At 41.6% G+C, this 21,288-nt stretch overlaps 1 protein-coding gene across 1 annotated transcript; it reads left to right on the top strand.

The window, feature by feature from the left end:
• On the top strand, window positions 1-20,520 carry LOC117918516 (dolichol-phosphate mannose synthase subunit 3). Its single transcript, XM_034835239.1, has 4 exons — window positions 1-118; window positions 2,460-2,592; window positions 2,705-2,812; window positions 19,875-20,520. The coding sequence occupies exons 2-4, from the start codon at window positions 2,491-2,493 to the stop codon at window positions 19,932-19,934; spliced, it is 270 nt and encodes an 89-aa protein (XP_034691130.1). The 5' UTR covers window positions 1-118; window positions 2,460-2,490; the 3' UTR covers window positions 19,935-20,520.
• Window positions 20,521-21,288: the final 768 nt, after the last annotated feature.

The raw sequence follows: 21,288 nt of genomic DNA, 5'->3' as shown, positions 1-21,288 counted from the left end.
AGAGAACCGTCGACGATAGAGAAGGTTCTTGTGCTCTGCGAACCCGTGGACGACAGAGAGAAGAGGTTCCTAGTATTCGGAACGTGGAGACGAGACAAAGAAGTGACCCGTCTCTGAGGTTCGGGTTTTTTCTATCATGTTTTTTTTCTCTTCTTTCATTATTTCTGTCCCATTTTTTTGGCTTCTTCGTGGAGATTTCGTCTGGCTTTGAGGGTTTATTTTATTTTGTTTTTATTTAATTTTCTAGGTTTTTCTTCTTCTTTTTTGCATTTGATTTTTTTTTTTTTTTTTTTTGTGTATTTTTGTTTGCAATGTTAGATGAATCTGATTTTTGAGACTTTGAAAGAAAGTTCCTTTGATTTTTAGGTAAGATGTGAGATGGGTTTTTGGTTCTTTGGATGCTATATCTGTGAAATAGATTGCATGTCTTGGTTTGATTGAAAGTATTGTGTTATTTTATTTGGTTTAAATGCTTGATTTTCAGCACCTGAGTTGATTTCAGAACCTATTTGATTTGTGGGATTTTTTTTGTTTTTTTTTTTTTGGTCGGTTCTGGGCTCGATCAGTGAATCAAATTTGAAAATTGTTGTTTCAGATGCATTCTTGTGTGAACTCGATGCTTATCAGCTGAATTGTTCACCCATTGTCTTGGTGTTTTGTGTATTTATTTTTATTGGTATTGTTGTTACGATCTCTCTGTTGGCTAGACTTGGTAATGTTTTGCAGATTGCTGAAAGTTTAGAATGACTGATTGATGAACTTGTAATGCAAGACTGCTTAAGTCTACATTCAGTTTGTTCTTTTTTCAACCCCAACTTTTCAACAAAACTGCCTGGAAACCCCCAATCGAATTTTAGTTTGATGGAGGAAGATAGAGCATTAAAGATAAACTAATTAATGGCTACTTGCATTGTGGGCTGGGTGAAAATTCCAGCACAGTTGAACGGAGTCCAATTCTTCTGCCATGAAAATCACAGAATACTTTTGAAGATTTTATTGGGTGGTGCAACACTGTGGACATATATGGAAGCTTTTCATCCCCATTTCTTAGTTTCAGTTGAACCCAGAGTTTAGATGGACCAATAGCTAAAGATCAACTACCTCCATTTCCAGTTGTTGCTGGAATCAAGTCCCAACATGAACCAAGGTTTAATAAACTGGTTGTGTTCTTTCAATTTAATGAGGCCCAGTTAGGTATGCAGGTCTTAGGATCAACAGCTCCAGTAAGTTAGCAACATCGATATATGAAAAAATGTTGGGTCTGTCTAAGAATGTCGATTTCTATTGAAACCCGTGTCAATCTTCTGCAACCAATCCTGCAGGTATTCCAGTTCTTGTTCAAAATTAGCTGAACAAACCAATCTTATACCTGCCCAATACTTCGTACCCTCATAGATAAAAGTTGGTCCAATTGCCTTAGTTTCTGGTCAAATTACAACATCTTGTCCATTAGGCTCTCTAGTCTGTCATTGTTAATTGTTAAGGCATGGTAAACCTGCTGCTCTGTGCAGTAGTGGGTGGCTCTTTTCACGGTTTAGGCCAATATAGAGGGTCCCCATTGAGGCCTTTCTTTAACAATATTTCATATGGTTTAGTCCATCATCACTCAAAAGCCCCATCCATATCCGTTACCCAAAAGATTCAACAATGTAATTATTTTACAGTGGGGGAACATCCTATGAGTCAATGTGTAAGATATCCAATAGAGATGAAACTATAGGATTATTTTACAGTGGGAAAACCCTCATTACATCAATCACCATATGTAAAAATTATGCAATAGTCCACAAGTCCATAAAAAGGAGATCAGTCCTCCATACTGAGGATTAATCGCTAGCTTTTATAAACTAGCTTAAGGTGGTATTATCATACATAACAAGTTGTAATTTGCCTTAAATAGCTGCCAGGTGCTTCCATATGTAGCCCTTAGTGTCCCTCTTTAGTTATTCATCCAGCTATATACCTGTACACTCCTATGTATGCTGGTTTACAATAAGGACATATGGAAGATTTCTAACCACAAAATGGTAGTAAAGCATAGCAGAATAAGCAGGTGCTAGGTGTCCTTCACATATGACAAGTGAGTGTCTTGCTATATTCTATTTGTGCCAGCTATATATATTTTTTTTTTTGATAAGTAGTGCCAGCTATATATTTATCAAGTACCCATGGGGCTGGTCACAGTGAAGACAGCCATTCTCAATCACAGGATAATGCTGACTTAACTGCCTACCCCAATTCATGGACCAACAATTGATGCAGCAACTTGTCAACAATACAAGGGTTATTGGCACTTTATTGTTTGGTTTGTCCACTCTGTCATGATATATTGACTGCTGCACTTTTCATCCACGTCAAGTACAGGCATAAAAAATTGAAGAGAAGATGATGCTGTCTAATTTTCATTGCCATGTGTTGATTTTTCTTATTTAAATTGTTTCTGTTTAAAATATTATCAGGACTGGTTAGTATTTTCTCATTGTGAATCCAATGAAGCATATTTTTAAAATTATGGCACTGCTGGTAGCCATTGCTGCCCTTTGGATTGGCCTCCTTCAGACATCAATGATTCCACAGAGCTATGCTTTGTTGGTGAGCTCCTGTTTCTAGTTCTTATTTTGTGTGTTTATTTATTCTTGTTCTTGATTCCCCCCCTCTTATATTTATATTAAGCCCTATATTCCTGCTGCCATTTCACTTGCAGCTACCTATCTATTCCGTTGTGACCCTAGGATGCTATGGCCTGTTAATGGTTGGAGTTGGTCTTATGCAGTTTCCAACTTGTCCTCAAGAAGCACTGTTGTTGCAGCAGGTATGTTACTTTTCACTTCCACTTAACATTGGAATATCCTACTCGTTATCTTCAGAAAAGGGGCTCTCATACATAGATGCCATCACTTTGTAAACTACTTTTATTTGTCACTTCAGTTTTTTCATGTTCATACATTGTCCTTATACAACTTTACTTAAACACCCTGTTTAAAGGTCTTGTCATTTTTCTCAAAAAGTTAATCCTTGTTTGTCATCACGTTACATGTGGTTAGTATTCCTATGCTTTATTTTCCTTTCCGGATCATGAAAAATGGTAAGTTAGTAACAACAACAACAACAATAATTAAATAACAAGAACCACAATAACAATACTAGTAATCATAGTAGTAGCAATAATAATAACAATAATGGTTAATTAAAAAAGAAGTTTTCATTCTTTCCCTACTTTTTAAGAATTAAGTTTATTTGATATCGTTATAATAATAACAATAACAACAATAAACCAGTTGAAATCACATCTGGTTGGGAGGTGCGGGGAGGCTTAGATGTGGTCCCAAAGTTGCACTCATTGAGGAGATGGATGACACAATATTAGTCTTTGAAAGGGGAAGTGAAGATATCTACACTTAGGGGTGCCTTGCTGTTGTTTGATTTTGAGGATTGCTTTCAGGCAAAGAGGGTGCTTTTAAGAGGCTTAAGGAGTTATAGGGACAAGGTTCTACATTTGGATAGGTCGGCTCTAAAGGTTGGGTATTTTTGAAAGGTGCACATGCTAAGGAAGTGTGGGTGAAAGCGGTGGGATTTACTTCTCATTTGTGGAGTCAGAAGGTGCTTAAAAAACCTGGGGATTATTTTGAAGGGTTTGTTATTGTAGATGAAGATATTGGTGGGTTCTCACATCTGCAATGGGCTAGAAGTCCTGGTGAAATCAGACAAGAGAGGTTTCCTGGCTTGCTGTAAGTGGTGATGGGATTGTCCTGCTATGCCATTCAGATGTGGTGGGAAGTTCCACCTTGGTTTTCGAAAGATGCACTGGCGAGAGCTTGAGAAAGGTGCCGTCCCTCTCACAGTCGACAGGTGAGGTGTGTTATCTTCTCAGGATAAGAGAAAGGGGGCCAGGAGACAATGCAGTTGTTAACTTTGAAAAAGATCATGTAGGTGGGTAAGTGGAAGGTGGTGGTTTGGGAAGTCTAGTTGTTGGTGGAAGGGACTGTTTGGGTTAGGCTTTCTTTAAAGGAGACCATAGTGGGATTGGTAGTGAGCTTTAGGGTATGGGCTAACAATTTTTGGTTTAGGCCTAAGTCTTGAGGGGCTCTTTAATTAAAGAGGCCCAGGTGTATAGAGGCTTAATAGAAGGGGCTGATGGTTTTAAAGCCCAAGATATCTTTAGGTTGGGCTAGGCTTTGCCTGAAGGAGATGGATGCAGGCCTGCTTCAGTTGGCAACGTGGGGTTGAGTGGTTGTGGGCATACAGGGCATGAAATATTACTTAGCTTGAACTTGTAAAAATGAAAGCCCTTGAGGTTTGGCTCAAGTGTTAAAACGTTGGGGAGAGCTTGTGGAGGTTTTAGGTTCAAATTCCAATGGGGACAAAAATTTACTTATAAATAAGTAAACCAATAAAAATGTTTCCTTTATACAAAAATTTGAAAGTTGAAGATATGTTTGCAAAAAATTGGACTTGTAACAAAAATATGGTAATTGTGATCAAGAAGATGATGAAAAATGATTTAAAGAAGTAGCGTGGCTTGCAAAAAACTCTATCCTGAAAAGAAGAGTTAACAGAAGAGGAAAGGAAAAAAGGAAAGCAAATTACATTGAATAAATGGTGAAAGATCATGATCTGGTGTGCATGGATGTAGATTTATTTTTGGAATGGTTTGCCTTTGAATTTAGTTAAAGGTCCTTCATTTCATAAGATTGTCAATTACACTACTGAAAATGAGAAGAGATTGAAATGACCTTATTTTTTTTTTTTGATAGATAAACATCAGAATATATTAATAAAGAGGCGGAAAGTTACAAGTATACAGGGGGTATACAAAGCAACAACCCCTCTCAAAACCAAAAAAACAACAAGGCTCACCACCCTTAGTTGGACGCCAACCATTCCAAAAACCCTATAAGGGACCTACGCTCCTCACCAATATACAATCTAGCCCAACTCCACAAACTACAAACAAAGAATTCTTAAGCTTTTGTATATCTAACATTCCCCCCTAAAAGCTAGCCTATTTCTTTCCTTCCAGACCGTCCAAAAAATACATAACGGAATGAATTTCCATATCTTGTTTCTTTTCTTTCCCACAAAAGGACCCCTCCAGCTAGTTAAGACCTCCTTTACAGTTTCTGGAAAGACCCACTGCACACCTGATAACCCAAGAACAATATGCCACAGAACTCTGACCACTATACAATGAATAAGAATGTGATTTACAGTTTCTTCTTCACAACCACATAGAAAGCAACGATTGGGTAGCTGCCATCCTCTTTCTGAAGTCTATCAAGAGTAAGCACCCTCCCCCAAGTAGCCTCCCAAGCATAGAAAGAGACCTTGGTTGGAACTGTATCCACCCAAATGCATCTAGAAGGAAAGACAAAATCATTGGGTCTTGCCACCAATCTATAGGCTTCTTTGACCCTAAATTTGCCATTCCTTCCTCCCTTCCAACAGACTGCATCTTCCTCCATAGAAGGCTTGTAATCCCTCAGCACATGCAACAAGTTCCCTATCATATCCATCTCCCAATCATTAAAGGCCCTCAAAAATCTTAGATTCCACCCCCTTGACCAAAATTTTGATCCCACATCTCCTCCACCGTCGCATTCCTATGAGCAGCCATAGCAAATAAATGGGGGAAATTTTGGGACAGCCTTGTACCCTTACACCACACATCAGTCCAAAAATTGATTTTGCTTCCCTTGCCAACTATGAACTCCATGTTATCCCAACACCAATCGGCTTCCTTCCATATTTCCTTCCATACCCCCACACCAAAAGCCCCGTAAGCCCTCTTTGCTCTCCAACCATGACCCTCTTGCCCATATTTCACTGTTATCACTTGCTTCCAAAGATCATCTTTATCATAAGCGAATCTCCAAATCCATTTACCAAGCAAAGCTTTGTTCAAAAGCACTAGCTTCCTTAAGCCTAGCCCTCCTTTGCTCTTATCCTCACAAATCGCCTCCCACTTGATTAGATGAGCTTTCCTTTCCATACTTCCCCCTCCCCAAAGAAATTCTCTTTGCACTTTATCTAATCTCCTAGCCACTGACTTAGGCATTCGGAACAAAGACATGTGATAGATTGGCATGCTAGCCAAAACGCTTCTTATGAGAGTGATTCTTCCCCTTTTGATATATATTGCCGTTTCCATCGCGCTAGTCTTCTTCTCACTTTCTCTTCCACCCCATCCCAAACTGAGGTGGCTTTGTTAGGAGCCCCTAAAGGCAAGCCCAAGTACTGAGAGGGTAGAGAGCCCACCCTACATCCTAATTCCACTGCCATCTCCTCAATCTCCTCCACCACACCAACTGGGATAATTTCACTTTTGTCCAAGTTAATCCTTAAGCCTGAAGCTGCTTCAAACCACAATAGAATCCAGCTCAAATATGTTAAGTGCTCTTTGTTAGCCTCACAGAACACGATTGTATCATCAGCAAAGAATAGATGGGAAATTTTTAGATTGTGTCTCCTATCCCCCTGAATAGTGCACCCTGAAAGGTAGCCCCCCGTGACCGCCTCCTAATTAAGGCATCTAGCACTTCCATTCCCAAAACGAATAGGTAAGGAGATAATGGATCCCCTTGACGAAGCCCTTTAGAACTCGGGAAGAATCCAACTGGAACCCCATTAACTAGAACTGAAAACTTGGCTGAAGATATACAGCTCCACATCCACCCCACCCACTTTGAGCCAAATCCCATTTTATGAAGAGTCTTCAGCAAGAACTGCCAATTGATGCTGTCATACGCTTTCTCAATATCCAACTTACAAATGAGCCCTTTCTCTTTTCTTTTCTGCCATGAGTCTATCACCTCATTCGCAATTAAAGAAGCATCAAGGATTTGCCTACCCATCACAAATGCATTCTGAGTTGGGGCTACCACTTTGTTTAACACTCTCTTGAGTCTATTAGCTAACACTTTAGCCAACAATTTGTATAGCCCCCCCAGGAGACTAATGGGTCTAAAATCTCCCAAGTCAGCCGCTCCCCCTTTCTTAGGAATCAGAACCAGGAAAGTATGATTGAGGCTTTTGAGAAAGGAGCTTTGCTCATGAAACTCCTTAAACATCTCCAAGATCTCCCCTTTCACAAAATCCCAACAACTCTGCCAAAACGCCATAGTAAAGCCATCCGGCCCAGGGGCTTTATCCCCACTCATCTCCATTAAGGCTGAATGAATCTCATTTTCAGAGAACGGGATCTCAAGGCCCTCTGCTTCTTGCTGACTAATTTGATCTAAATGGATCCTCTCAATATCCGCCTTCCACCCCAAATCTTCTGAGAGCCTCTGTTGATAAGCATTTGCAATCCCCTCCCTTACCTCCTGCTCCTCTTCCAACCAAACCCCATCAATTTTAATTCTGTCCAAAGAGTTGTTGTTACGGTGAGCATTCGCCATCCGATGAAAGAATCCCGTATTTTATCCCCTTCCTTAAGCCAAACCTCCCTTGAGAGCTGTCTCCAATGACTTTCTTCCAAAAGGACCCATTTTTATAGCTTTCCTTTGCTTCCTTTTTCAATTCCGTCTCTTCCAAAGACAAACTTCTTTCGCTTTCCACACGATCCCAATAATCCACTTGCTGCAGGGCTGCTCTTTTGTTAACTTCCAGATTTCCAAAAACCTCTCTATTCCAAGCTTTCAGTTTCTGTTTGAGCTCCTTCATCTTTGCTGCCAGTCTATAACTAGCAGTGCCTCTGACCTCAATTTCCTCCCACCAATTCCGGATAAGGTCTAGAAAGCCCTCAACTTTTAACCACATATTTTCGAACCTGAAGGGAGATGGGCCTCTCCTCATCCCACCTCCTTCAAGCTGAATGGGAAAGTGGTCCGAAACAGGGCGAGACAGCCTTCTTTGATTCACCCCGCTGAACTGATCTAGCCAGCTAGGAGAAACCAAAAACCTGTCTAATCTTGCCCAGGACTGATTATTCAGGCCCCCGCTCCAAGTAAACACTCCCCCTTGCAACGGGAGATCTACCAGCCCTAATTCATCAATAATATGAGCAAACCTCCTCATGGTTGGGGTTATTCTCCCTTGGCGACTTCTTTCACTTTGGAAGAGGGTACTATTGAAGTCACCCCCTAGGCACCAGGGCTCGTCCCAGATTCCTCTAACAGCCCCAAGCTCTTCCCACAGGCATTCTCTTTCCTCTTTAGTGAATGGGCCATAGACTCCCGTAAATACCCAAACAGCCCCATCTTCCACATTCTTGAATCTACACGACAGGGAGTGCTGTCCCTCCTCCCAATCCACAATTTCCAACGATCTTTTATCCCAGCAAATCAACAGACCTCCCGCCGCCCCATCCGCATCCAAAGCCCTCCAATCTAAAAATCTTCCTGTGCCTAAACTTCTCACCACCCCCTCTGACATTGGCTGGATTTTTGTCTCCTGAATACACAGTAAGTCAACTTTTTGATTCCTTATAAAAGTCTTGATAATCTTCCTCTTGGCCCTGTCATTCGCCCCCCTCACATTCCAGCTTAACAGCTTTAGCTTCATTAATCTACTGCAAGCTGATCCCCTTTGCCCTGTGAAAGGCTTTTTTGCTTACACCCTTTCTCATAATTAATTGAGCACTTCAGTCTCTTCAATTCCCTTTCAAATTTTGACTTCTCCATCACTTCTTTGCTGTGAATTCTCTCCCGCCTCTTTCTTATTTTGATCAAGAAGTTCAAAATTTCCCTTTCCAACCCTTCTGTCGAAAAACCCAAAAAGTGACTGAACTTGGCCAAACTGCTTTCTTCCCATCTATCCTCTTTCTCAGTTCTGACCTCTTGAAGTTCTGTTCTCTCTGCAATCCCCTCCACCCCCCTAGCCAAAATGGGGTCCTTATTGAATTCTACCAAGTCCCAGCATCCATTGCCCTCCATTCCGAGACCAACTTCATTACTTTCCTTTTGCAACCCAGAGTGATCGAAAGGCTCCCCCCCCGGAGTCCGATCAAAAGAATACAAGATGAGATGAGAAGACCCATATCCCCTTTCCCTCTCTATCCTTAACCCAGAAACATACCTCATAGCTTCCTTTGCCAACGCCTTGTCTGTTGCTGAAAGTATGGCTTTCTCCCTTGTCTTCCTTGCTTCCTCTGGCTCCCATATGACTAGGTGCTCTCCCTCTGAGGAGCTTCCGTTACTGGCAATTCTACAGTCCAGAAGATTTCCTCTCTCCAGGGATCTTTTACCTTTGTTTTGGACCATGGACTGACTTGATCTGGCCTCTTCCAACTCAGCCACTGGGCCTCTCCCGACATGAGCCCATCTTTTGGGCTGGTTGGTCTCTGGTCCACCAGGACTGGCCATCCCTTCCTTTAATATCAGGCCCCTCGCTACACTCAGCCCACATGGGCTTTTCTTCTTCTCTTCCCCCCTTATCATTGGCTCCTGGGCCTGATCTACTTTTCCTTTCCAGCCCAAATAACTTTCCTGCCAGCCCAGCCTTTTATTTGACCCTTCCAACTCCTCGGGCCGTTCAAGGAATGACTCTTGGATCGTGGGCTGAATTGAACTGGCCCCATCCAAAAGGCAGCCTTCCTTGTCAAAAGCCCAGCTCTTGGACGGCCCAGCCTCTATCCCCGCCCCCTCTTGCATCACTCCTTTTAGCTTTAGGCCCAAATGTTTCGGCCCACAGACCCTTCCTTCATAACCCATGGGCGCTGATTGTTGGGCCCGGTCAGCTCTCCCTTCCCAGCCCCTGACCCTCTTCTGTCTCCCTGTCCCCTCATCTGACGGTAGCAGCTCTTCGGTCTTTTCAGCGTCCGATTCTACCTCCACGCGCGAGCCGGAGCGTGATATATTGTCATCCCTGACCTCCCCCCATCTTCGGCTATCAGCCCTAAATTTCTTGACTGACGGCCTGAACTCCCACCAGAGGGCAAGAGTGAAAACATCCTCCTCGATCCCAATCTCCAACGTACTCGGTTTGTCTCCGCCGTCCGTCCTAACCAAAATCCTGGCCCATTGAAGCTCTTCCATATTCTTCGTCTTCGAATCGGTGTCAATGTAACCACCGCATTCATCCCCCACCCTTCTCAACACAGTCGGGTTCCACAACGACACAGGCAGTCCAAAGATTCTAACCCAAACCTCGTTACTTTCGTTCTCCTCCTCCCTGCATCCACTCCATTGGCTCCATTTCTCGACCTTCAGCCTTATCTCTCCCATCATTTTTTCACCTGATAGGGAAACCCTTTGCGCTTCTTCCAAATATTCAAATTCCAGCAATATTCTGCTTCTCTCCAGTTTTGCCAGCCCTAGGCTTCCTTTCAACCCCCAAGATCTCGCCAGGAATCTCCCCAATTTTTCCAAATCTTCTTCCTCTCCAGACCTAGGGTTCCAACTCCCGACAACACAATACTCCAATTTTTCCAGATTTCCTTGGATTTCCTCCCTCCTTACCATCACCTGAGCTGAGTGAGTAACCCTACAGATCGGTCTCTTTACCACTTCCGCGAAACTTCTCTTCAGATCCATGTTTCTACCTACTTTTTCTTCTTGCGTAATATTCTTTTTATCGATTGACCTGCGCAGAATCTGAAGATTTTCCGCCATTGCAGTCCATCCCTTTTTTTCCCCTCTACCCTTTGGTATGTAGATACAATATTGTTTTCGTTCCAAATCCGTTACTCCTAGTCGGATGAAGCACCCCGCTCTATTTACACTTCGCAGCAGAGAGAAGGATCTCCCCTGTTCCTTCCATTCCGTCACCCATCTGTCTTCCTTCTCATCCCTTATACAGTGGTTTAGGCCTTCCATCAGGAACCCTAAACTCTCCACTCCCATTCTGACCCAAGACGAGACTCCCCCTTTGCTTTCCTCAATAAAAATTTGGGGTTTTCCTCTTCTCTCTAAAAGCTCCAGCTCAAACACCTTTGATTCAACTGCGAACCTGCTCCCCCTTCTCCTTCTTCGAGACTCCTCCCTATCTTCATCACCCTCGCCGGCGTAGTCTCGCCTATTTCCTTCCTCACGAGCTCGCTCACTGACGCGCTCACTCTCTCTCACTCGCTCTCTCTCTCGCTCTCTCTCACCCATGTCCCTCTGTGGAAAACCCTTCTTTAATAAGAGCATTCATTTGAAATGACCTTATTTTGAAGTTGAAGTTACTTATTTGGAAAAAGAAGTTGAAAATGTGGATGCAACTCTAAATAAATATTAAATGAAGTACAAAATAAAGCAGATGTACTTTGATGTCTGATGGTTGTATGGAAAAGGACAACTTATCACTAATTCTTTTTTCTTAAATAGTCCAATAGTTATCATTTTGCTCGAAATTCATGAATGCTTCCACAATCTTAAAGGATGCTGAACATTTGTTTGAATTATTTATTCAGTGTTGGAAGAACTTAGAGAGGAGCTTTTGTCCTAGTGGTGACCAATAGTGCTTTCACTTATGTGTTACAATTTTGTTTGGTCCTTTTTTTCTAATCATTGCATAGTTTTGATGCTTAATGACATAGAATGACTTATCCATGCATGAGAATACAATAGAGAAAGCACAAAAAAAATATTGTCTATATTTATTGTCATCCTCTAGTGCTTAATATACCAAAATATTTGAGATTGGCACAATCTGGAATGACAAGATTTTTAACTGCTTACCTCACTTTGAATGGCATTGAAGCCAAGACATTGGACTTGCAGGCTTAAAGCTACGTGTTGCATTGAGTTCTCATATTAAGAAAAGTGATGCAATGCTATCCAAGAGTCCGTGGGTGATACAAAGTTTTGGCAAGCAAGTAGGTTTTGCTTAAGATTTGTAATCCTGCAAGTAGATCTTTTAAGGCTTCTAGATGAGGTTGCAAAGTTGGCAATGAGATACATTGATGAAGTAAAATAGAGAGCAAATGGAAAGAATTGGAAAAAAAAAAATGAATAGGATTTTGATTTTGTAAAAAGTAGATATGAACCAATTTGGGATATTATTGTTACTATAGGCTCCTTCATGCAACGACATATTATCTTAATCCCAATTAAGTATAAAAAGATGTTTTGTTGAACTTTATTGCTTCTCTTGCCTTGGTTTTCCTTTAGTTCTTTGAAGTTTGAACTTTAACATTCAAACTTAATTTAATTTGTTTTACTCTTTAGGTTTTATTAGGATCCAAATTTCAAACCCAATATTGAAGTCAAATTGGGATTATGGAAAATGATTGAAAAGATGTTCCCAACTAATAAAAGGAGACTTAAGTTAAATGCTCAAATGGAGAAGTTTCATAAAGTTGAGGGCATGTATGATATGAGTATGATTCTCACAAGGGATGAGAAATAAACTGGTATATCTTACAAACTAAAGATTTATGATTCATGGATTCCTTGTGCTTTGTTTATAAACTTATAATTTCATATTAATTTGTTGTTTTATGTAGCATGATGGTGGGAAAGTTATGGAAGTACAAGGAACTTTAAACATTAGGCATATGAATGCTAAGCTTTATTTGTACTACCATGGAATGTGAAAGAAATTAGAGTAGTCTTGATCATATGCATTCTAAGAAAAGAAACCATTTAGAGCAACAAATAGTGAATGCATTCCAGCCAAACCTTATCCCTAAGTCTCCCCACTCTCAGTTTTGCTACATCTGCATATGTCCTTTGATCAGGCTCCTTTTCCTTCTTCAGCACCTCAATCGAAAGAGGATCCTTTGCTCCTCTAGATGGAGCTACCCCAACCTCTCTCAACTTCTCAGCCAAGGTATTCCATCCCCCAGATAGCCTCTTTCCTTCTGGAAAAATTAAGCAAAACCTTTTAGACTCCAAATCACGGACAGAACAAAGAATGAATCTACCCGCCTCATTTGTACGCCGCTCCAATCTATACTTCCTTCCCTCCTCCCATGCGAGGGACCATTTACTCTCATCTCTATCTCTACAGCAGGTCTCCACTCCTACCAACAAAGTACTGAGACTTGCATCTCCAAATCTGATCCAAGATGATAACCCTTTGCATCTCTCCCAGATACAACCTCTCAGCTTTCCTCCTACTTCATCGATCACAAGTTCAAAAGCTTTGGATTCCATAGTAAACCGTCTCCTACCTCCTCTAGACAAAACCATCACCATTATCTATAGAAATTACAGCAACAGGAAAAGGAAATTACAGCAGCTAATTCCAGATCCTATTACAGAGCTCTCCCATCCCATCCTTTATGCAAACAAGATTTTTACTTTTGAGTGCTTTTTGTATACTACATCTGGGTAGATGGGATAAGGAGGAGAACCATCCCCCTGCATTGGATGTTCTGAAAAACTGGGTTGTCCACGCTTGGCTCCTCCAAGGCAAGTTGGACTTAGCTGTAATGGGAGGAGGGCTAATTCTCTTTGAGTTCGAATTGATTAGTGAGGCAGAGCGGGTTCTTGCTAGAGGGAAGAGAAAGGTTCTAGGCAGTGTATTATTGATGGAAAGATGGCACCCGGAGGTGGGGTGTTTTAGCAATGGAGCTTCTGCTAGCGAGGTATGGGTGAGAGTGGTAGGTCTACCCCTTCATTTATGGAATCGAGAGGTGTTTAAGTTGATAGGAGATGGTTGTGGTGGGTTCATTGCTGTGGATAACAAGACAGATTCATTGGCAGAGCTGCAATGGGCTAGAATGTTGGTGAAATCGGCGGGTAGGGACACTCCTTCCTCTGTCCAGATTGTGAATGAGATGGGGTGCTTCTCAGTCCAGCTGCGGTGGGAATCACCACCTTGGTTCTCTCAGGTGGTGCCGGCGGGAAGTGGCCTCGGGATAGGGGATGAAGTGGCTGCTGAAGTTACAGGGAGTAAGTCTTGTGATGAGTATAGAGGTGGCGTGCTGGAGAAGGTTGGACAACCGAAGGAGCAGAGGGGAGCAGTTGAGCCGCCCTGTGGTAGTTCTTCAAAAGGGGCTTCATGATGTCCATTTGAGCTGGCTGAAAGGGGGCCTGGAGAGGAGGTGACTGATGGAGAAGACAGTTGCGGGATCAGAGCTCGAGGTGGAGGGAAATCAGCAAAAATGGGAGGTTTTAAATCTGGGCCAGCAGATTGCGTGTTTGGGCCTGATTGGGAGGCCCAAGTCAGGAAAGGGCTTGGAGAGGATGGTAATAAGTTAGATTTTGTGGGAGCCCAGATTTTTGGGCCAGATTGTGAGCCCAGGCCCATCACGTTAAAAGGATGGGTAATGGGCTGTGAGGAGAGGCCTTTCCTCTTAAAGGGGGTGATTGCGGGCTGCGAAGGGAGGGCCGACATGGGTCTTGAGCCTGAGTTGGGAGGAATAAGAGGATTTAGGGCTCCTCCTCGTGCCGAGGCTGGGGGGATGGAACTTAGGGCTTCGATGGAAGCGTCGGGTGTCCAAGTTAAGGAGGACGGGGGGATCGCGTGCTTCCTAGGAGGAGATTGGAGGGAGTCGGAGTCTCTAACGGCGAAGGCGAGAGCGCGGATGACTGAAGAAGCGTTGTCGACTGAAGCATCCAGGTACGAGCCCGTTACCGATGTTCTTGGGGGGGATCGGGTTTTCTTCTCTTCTTCTTCTCTTTCTTGGTGCGATCGGGCTATGGTGGTGGGGGGTGTTAGGGGAACGGTAGTCATTGACGAAGGTGTTGGGTTTCAAGCTCCGTTGCGTGCCGTGTTGACTGATGGCAGTCCGTGGGAGTCGGGTACAGAGGGGGGAAAGAACAGGGGTTTCGGAGCAAAGGAGAGTGAGGATCTGGAGGAAGATGATGGCCAGGGTTGCGGATGGGATGACAGTAGCTTGGCTAAGTTCAGTAAGACTTTGGGATTTTCGACAGTTGGCGTTGAAGGGGAAGTCCTTAAATTACTATTAAGGCTGAAATCAAGGAGGGATCAAGGCAAGAAGAAAGGTATTGCGGGGATGACTAGGTTTGATAGGGAAGTGAAAAAATTGGAATGGTAGATTAATTATAAAGGAGAAAGCAGGAAGAAAGGCTCGGATAGAAGAAACGGGGATAGAGTTCTGTGTCTTAAATGAAAATTAAAATCTTATCTTGGAATGTCCGGGGGGTGAATGATAGGAATAAGAGAAGTACAATTAAGGCGTTAATCAGATCCCATAAAGTGGATTTAGTTTGCCTGCAGGAGACTAAAATGTCTCAGATGTCTTTAGGGGTGGTGAGAAGTCTTGGTGTGGGGAAATTTTTAGATTGGGGAGTTCTGAATGCGAGGGGGGTAGCTGGAGGGGTTTTGGTTTTTTGGGACAAAAGAGTTTTGGAGCTGGAAGGGATGGAGGTGGGTCTCTTCTCCGTCTCCTGTCGGTTCAAGAATTGCGAAGATGGATTTAATTGGGTTTTTTCAGGAGTGTATGGCCCTACCTTAAAGAGATATAGAGAGCTGTTTTGGGAAGAGCTAGGGGCCATACGTGGACTATGGAGCGATCCTTGGTGTATCGGAGGTGACTTCAATTTAATCAGATTTCCGAATGAGAGTAGAAGAGGGGGAAGATTGTCTTCTTCAATGAGAAGATTTTCGGAAGTGATTGATGACTTGGATTTGAGGGATCTCCCCCTTCAGGGGGGTCCATTCACCTGGAGTGGAGGACTGATCAATCAAGCTATGACCAGGATAGATCGATTTTTGGTATCGGAGGATTGGGAAGGTCACTTTAAGGGGGCGGTGCAGTGTACTCTTCCTAGGCCTGTGTCCGACCATTTCCCTATTTTATTGGATGGGGGAGGGGTTAGAAGAGGTCTACTCCTTTCCATTTTGAAATTATGTGGCTTAAGGAGGAGGGATTTAAGGATCTGTTGAAGGGGTGGTGGCAAAGTCTAAGCTTTAATGGCTTGTTTAGTTTCATCCTTGCTGAGAAGTTGAAGGCTTTGAAGGCTATTCTAAAGTTGTGGAATAAGGATGTTCTTGGGCAGGTGGGTGTCAATAAGAAAGTGGCCCTGGACAAGGTGAATTTCTGGGATGGTCAGGAGAAGCTTCGCCTCTTATCATTGGAGGAAGTGGAAGCTAGAAAGGTAGCAAAGGGGGATTTCGAGAAATGGGCTCTAATGGAAGAGATTTCTTGGAGACAAAAATCAAAAGAAGTTTGGCTAAGGGAGGGTGATAGAAACACAGGTTTTTTTCATAAAATGGCTAACTCCCACAGAAGGAGAAACTGCCTGTCCAAGATTAAAGTGGATGGTGTATGGCTAACAGAGGAGCAGGAGATAAAGAGAGGGGTGGTTAGAGCTTTCAAAGACCAATTGACTGACCCGGGGGCTAGCATCCTTCTATGGAAGGTCAGGACTTTAATAAAATTGGAGTTGAGGATGCAGCTAGACTGGAGGAGGTTTTTTCTGAGGAAGAGGTCTTCAAGGCTCTTTCAGACCTGAACGGGGACAAGGCTCTGGGTCCAGACGGATTCCCCCTTAGGTTTTGGTAGTTTTGTTGGGATGTTGTCAAAGAAGAGATCATGGGTTTTTTGCTAGAATTTCATGAGTGCGGCAGATTCGTTAGGAGCCTAAATTCGACCTTCCTGGTCCTAATCCCAAAAAAAGCCGGCGCCGAGGACCTTAGAGACTTTAGACCAATCAGTTTGGTGGGCGGTTTGTATAAATTGTTGGCAAAAGTGTTAGCCAACAGGCTTAAGAAGGTAGTGGGCAAAGTGGTGTCTTCAGCTCAAAACGCTTTTGTTGAAGGAAGACAGATTCTCGATGCTGCCCTGATTGCCAATGAGGCAATAGATTCTTTGTTGAAACGAAACGAGAGTGGGGTGTTATGCAAATTGGACTTAGAGAAGGCATACGATCACATAAATTGGAACTTTTTGCTGTTTGTATTGAAAAGCATGGGATTTGGGGAGAAGTGGAATGGGTGGATCTCCTGGTGCATCTCTACAGCTACGTTTTCAGTATTGATCAATGGCACCTCGGAAGGCTACTTCAACAGTTCAAGGGGGCTGCGTCAGGGGGACCCCCTATCCCCTTACCTTTTTGTGATAGGAATGGAGGCCCTTAGTAGGCTGATCCATAGAGCAGTGGGGGGAGGGTTCCTATCAGGCTGTAGGGTTAATGGAAGGGGCGGGAATGGGGCTTTGGTCTCTCATTTGCCATTTGCCGACGACACGTTAGTGTTTTGTGAAGCTTCTGAAGAACAGATGGTCCACCTAAGCTGGTTGTTGATGTGGTTTGAAGCCATATCTGGCTTGAGAATCAACTTGGACAAAAGCGAAATTTTTCCGGTTGGTAGAGTGGAGAATTTGGCTCTTGAGGCTGGCTGTAAAGTGGGCAGGCTGTCGTCTTCTTATTTGGGGATTCCTTTGGGGGCGAATCACAAGTCTGTGGCTGTTTGGGATGGGGTGGAAGAGAGATTTCGGAAACGGCTGGCCTTGTGGAAGAGACAATTTATCTCCAAAGGAGGGAGGATTACTCTAATTCGGAGTACATTGTCAAGTATGCCCATATACTTGATGTCTTTAATTCGAATGCCTAGAGTGGTTAGTCTAAGGTTGGAGAAAATTCAAAGGGATTTCTTGTGGGGAGGGGGTGCTTTGGAGAGGAAGCCTCACTTAGTTAATTGGGAAACTGTTTGCATGGATAAAAGGAAGGGGGGTTTGGGAGTTAGACGCCTTTCCATCCTTAATAGGGCCCTTCTTTGCAAGTGGAATTGGCGTTTTGCGATTGAAAGGGAGAACTTTTGGAGGCACATCATTAATAGGAAGTTTGGGGAGGAAGAAGGGGGTTGGAGTTCTAGAGAAGTTAAGGAGAGTTATGGAGTTGGATTTTGGAAGGAAATAAGGAAGGAAGGTGCCCTTATGCAAAATAAAGTTGCTTTCTTAGTGGGGAATGGTAGAAGGGTAAAATTTTGGAAAGATATATGGTGGGGGAATCTCGCCTTATGCAATTCTTATCCCTCCTTGTATGCTTTTGCATCCTCTAAGGAGGCTTGGCTTGAGGAGTTTTGGGACACTTCGGGAGGGGAAGGGGCTTGGAGTCCTAGATTTTCTAGGCCCTTCAATGATTGGGAGGTGGAGGAGGTGGAGAGGCTTCTTTTGGCAATCCGAGGTGCAAGGCTTAGTCCTCTTATGGAAGATAGATTGATGTGGAAGGTGAATTCGAATGGGATTTTTTCAGTTAAATCGCTCTATAATGATCTTTCTGCAAGAAGAGCTGGTCTTTTCCCTCATGGTGTGATATGGAACCCTAGTGTGCCTTCCAAAGTGAGCTTCTTTGCTTGGGAGGCTTCTTGGGGTAAGGTGCTCACTATGGATCAGCTTAAAAAGAGGGGGTGGGCTGTTGCTAATAGATGTTTTTTGTGTTGTGAGGAAGAGGAGACAATTGATCACATTCTTATACATTGCTCCAAGGTAAGAGCTTTATGGGATTTATTGTTTGCCCTTTTTGGAGTGTGTTGGGTCCTCCCTTCTTCGGCTAGAGAGACCCTTATTGAATGGAGGGGCTTTATGTTGGGCAAGAAGCATAGAAAGGTGTGGAAGGCAGCCCCGTTGTGCCTTTTTTGGGCGATTTGGTTGGAAAGAAACAGGATTGTTTTCGATAATGAGGACTTTTCGGTTCATAGGTTGAAAAATTCTCTTGTTTGTAATCTTTGGGTATGGACAAAAACAATTGTAAATGAAGGTTCTCTTACTTTACCTAGTTTTGTTGATTGGCTAGGCGCTAGATGAGGGTCGGGTTTGTTTTTTCTCTTCTTTTGTGTGTGCCTTAAGGGGCCTTTTGTATACTCCCTGTATGTGATTGGGTTTTCCTCTTGGTGCCCTTTTCTAATATATTGTTGCCTTTGCCTATCAAAAAAAAAAAATAGTGAATGCATCAGTTTTTGAACTATAATATTAGTGTAGAACTAAGGCAATTTAAGAGGCAAGAAAATAGAGACATATGATTCAATTTGCCTCTTAGATTAATTGGGAGACATATGGTTCAATTTGTTTGTCGTATATGGAATTCAATGATGAATGGATTATAGTCTTATGGAACAAGAAAACTCATCGCTACCTCAAGATAATTCATGGATAGATGTCCAAGAATGATTATAGTCCGACTCTTATGAAGGTTGTAGTGGAAAAAGAAAATGAGGTATATTTTACTACTTTCCACTTTAAGTATCACATACAAACAATATATAAAAATTTATTAAGTTGAATCATTCTTTTTAGGACCAAGGAACTTATAAAGACAAAGGAAAGGAAAGGATTGTTAAAGTTGAAGCAGATGATGATGTTGAAGAACATGACAATGATGGTGTCCTGGGAGATTATTAGGATGACATTGATATACCTTTGATTAGTGGAGATGATTCATGAAGTACATGGACTTTTGCTTGTTTTATGCCCACAACCCATGGTCATACGTGTACATGGTTATAGTCGTGTATGCAACTAGTTTTTTTTGTTTTGGTGCAGTATTTGTTTGCTTCTATGAAAGTTAGAACTTGAAAATGTTGATATAAAAAATATAAACGAATGATGATTGATACTTTGATTGTTTACTGACATATTTCTCTCTTTTTTGAAGCATCTCTTTGTTTTATGTATATGTTTGTGTGTGTAAATTTTGATATATCAAAAATATAAATGCATGATGTGTGTGTGTGTGTTTACTATAACTTATGATATGCAATATGATACAATGTGAAAAAGGGGAAATATAAAAAAGATATATGATACATCATACATATTATGGGTTGACATACGTACAAATAATCAAAATTTGCAAAAGTTACCCAACTTGGTTGAGTCAAGATTTCTCCTTTCTTGTGCCTTCCTTTTATGATGACACAGCCATCCCTATGGGGGTACTTATTCAATATTTTATGCTCACATCCCTGTATGCTGCCTGTTGGCCAAAATGTGTACCTAAAGTAGTTTTGAGTTTTTTGGGGTCATTTCTTTAATCAAGATTTATTTGTCATAATATCTTCCTCTCGTTCCTTTATAATTAAATTTGACACTCATTTTGTAGGACATTGTTGAGGCCAAGGAATTTCTACAGCGAAAAGGGGTGGATGTGGGTTCAGGTTAACGCGATGGTCTGAGTACTGTTTCTGGATGAAAACAAGGGAAATAAGTCAAGTTGAAACTTGTACTCTGCTCAATCTGCCAGTGGAAGTGTGCACCAGAATCACAGCTGTTTGAGTGTTTTCATCTTATGCAAGATCCTGAAAAATAATCCAGTTAAGTGAGTTAATTAGTGGCTCTCGATTATATGCTAACATACAAGTACTAGGCTGTATATTTCATCATGAACACCAGAAGAGAATTGGTAATTGTCAACTGTCAAGGTTAGAAATGCAGGTGCTGGGAGTTTTGAAGCAAACCCATCTTAATATCAATTAAAAACCCCATTTGATCAAGGTAGATCATTAGCATAGAGGGAATGAAAATGAATTTGTATTTGGTGAAATAGACTTCACTCAATAATGATGGTGTTGTGCTATCAGGTTCCTTCTTGGAGGGAGAAGGAAAGGAAAGCATTCCTATTGAGGAGAAAGTTATACCTTTTTTTCCCTTTTCTTTTTTAATATTTTATTTTTGAATTTATGGGCTCCAACATCATCTGTAAGAAGCAGGAACTTGCAGGTAGATTTTCTTCAAAGCAGTTATTTTGATCTCATGAATTCTGCACATAGTTTCAGCAAGGAGCTGCACTTTCACTCCAGTTTATTTGATCTCATGAAAAAAAATTGTATGATTTTATTCCTATCATTAACTTTGTATTTTTTTTAAAAAAAGAATTTTTAATAGTGATAATTTATTAATTTGTCTGCCTAATTAAAATTTTCAATTCCATTTATTTTAATGCTTGTTTTTTTTTTCTATTTTTTTTTAATTAGGAGGAAAGATAATTCGATAAGAAAATATAGTGATCTATAAATTTGCTTTCATATATTTATAAACTTGATCCAAATAAATTTCAAACTTTAGTATAGTCTTTAAATCAATAATATGGTTATATATAAATATAATTTTATATTTAATATACCTGAAAATTTGTTTGAATATTTAATATTTTTTAGTTAATAAATCATTTCTTAATTTCTTTAAGCACCCAGGTGTTCTTGGAGATATATTTCTATAACCAGGAAGGATTTATTAATTAATTAAAAAAAAAGAAAAAAAAGAAAAAGGAAAAGAAATGAAAAATGTTTTCCAATGCCAGGATTTGAACCCGGATTCCACAGTCCAATAGGTATTGTCAGAGTGCTACACAGGATTTTGTTTGTAAAGCTTACACTAACTTCAATTTAAAGTAATATTTCGAGTGCCCTGGGCTCCATCATCCGAACAAATGAAATAGATCGAACTTTTAGGCTATATTTGGTTACTGGAAATCACTGAGGAAAGAAAATGAAAATTGCTCAATAATTTAAAAATAA

The sequence above is a fragment of the Vitis riparia genome, chromosome 7 (assembly GCF_004353265.1).
Source record: "Vitis riparia cultivar Riparia Gloire de Montpellier isolate 1030 chromosome 7, EGFV_Vit.rip_1.0, whole genome shotgun sequence".
Taxonomy (NCBI): Eukaryota; Viridiplantae; Streptophyta; class Magnoliopsida; order Vitales; family Vitaceae; genus Vitis; species Vitis riparia.
The sequence above is the reverse complement of the archived record's forward strand: the minus strand, read 5'-3'. Positions and strand labels throughout refer to the sequence as shown.

Excerpts from the sequence above, each read along its gene's own strand:
- LOC117918516 (XM_034835239.1), top strand. The coding sequence starts at position 2,491 with ATGAAGCATATTTTTAAAATTATGGCACTGCTGGTAGCCATTGCTGCC. Across the intron at positions 2,593-2,704 it reads CACAGAGCTATGCTTTGTTG|CTACCTATCTATTCCGTTGT; the intron begins GTGAGCTCCTGT and ends TTTCACTTGCAG. Across the intron at positions 2,813-19,874 it reads AAGCACTGTTGTTGCAGCAG|GACATTGTTGAGGCCAAGGA; the intron begins GTATGTTACTTT and ends CTCATTTTGTAG.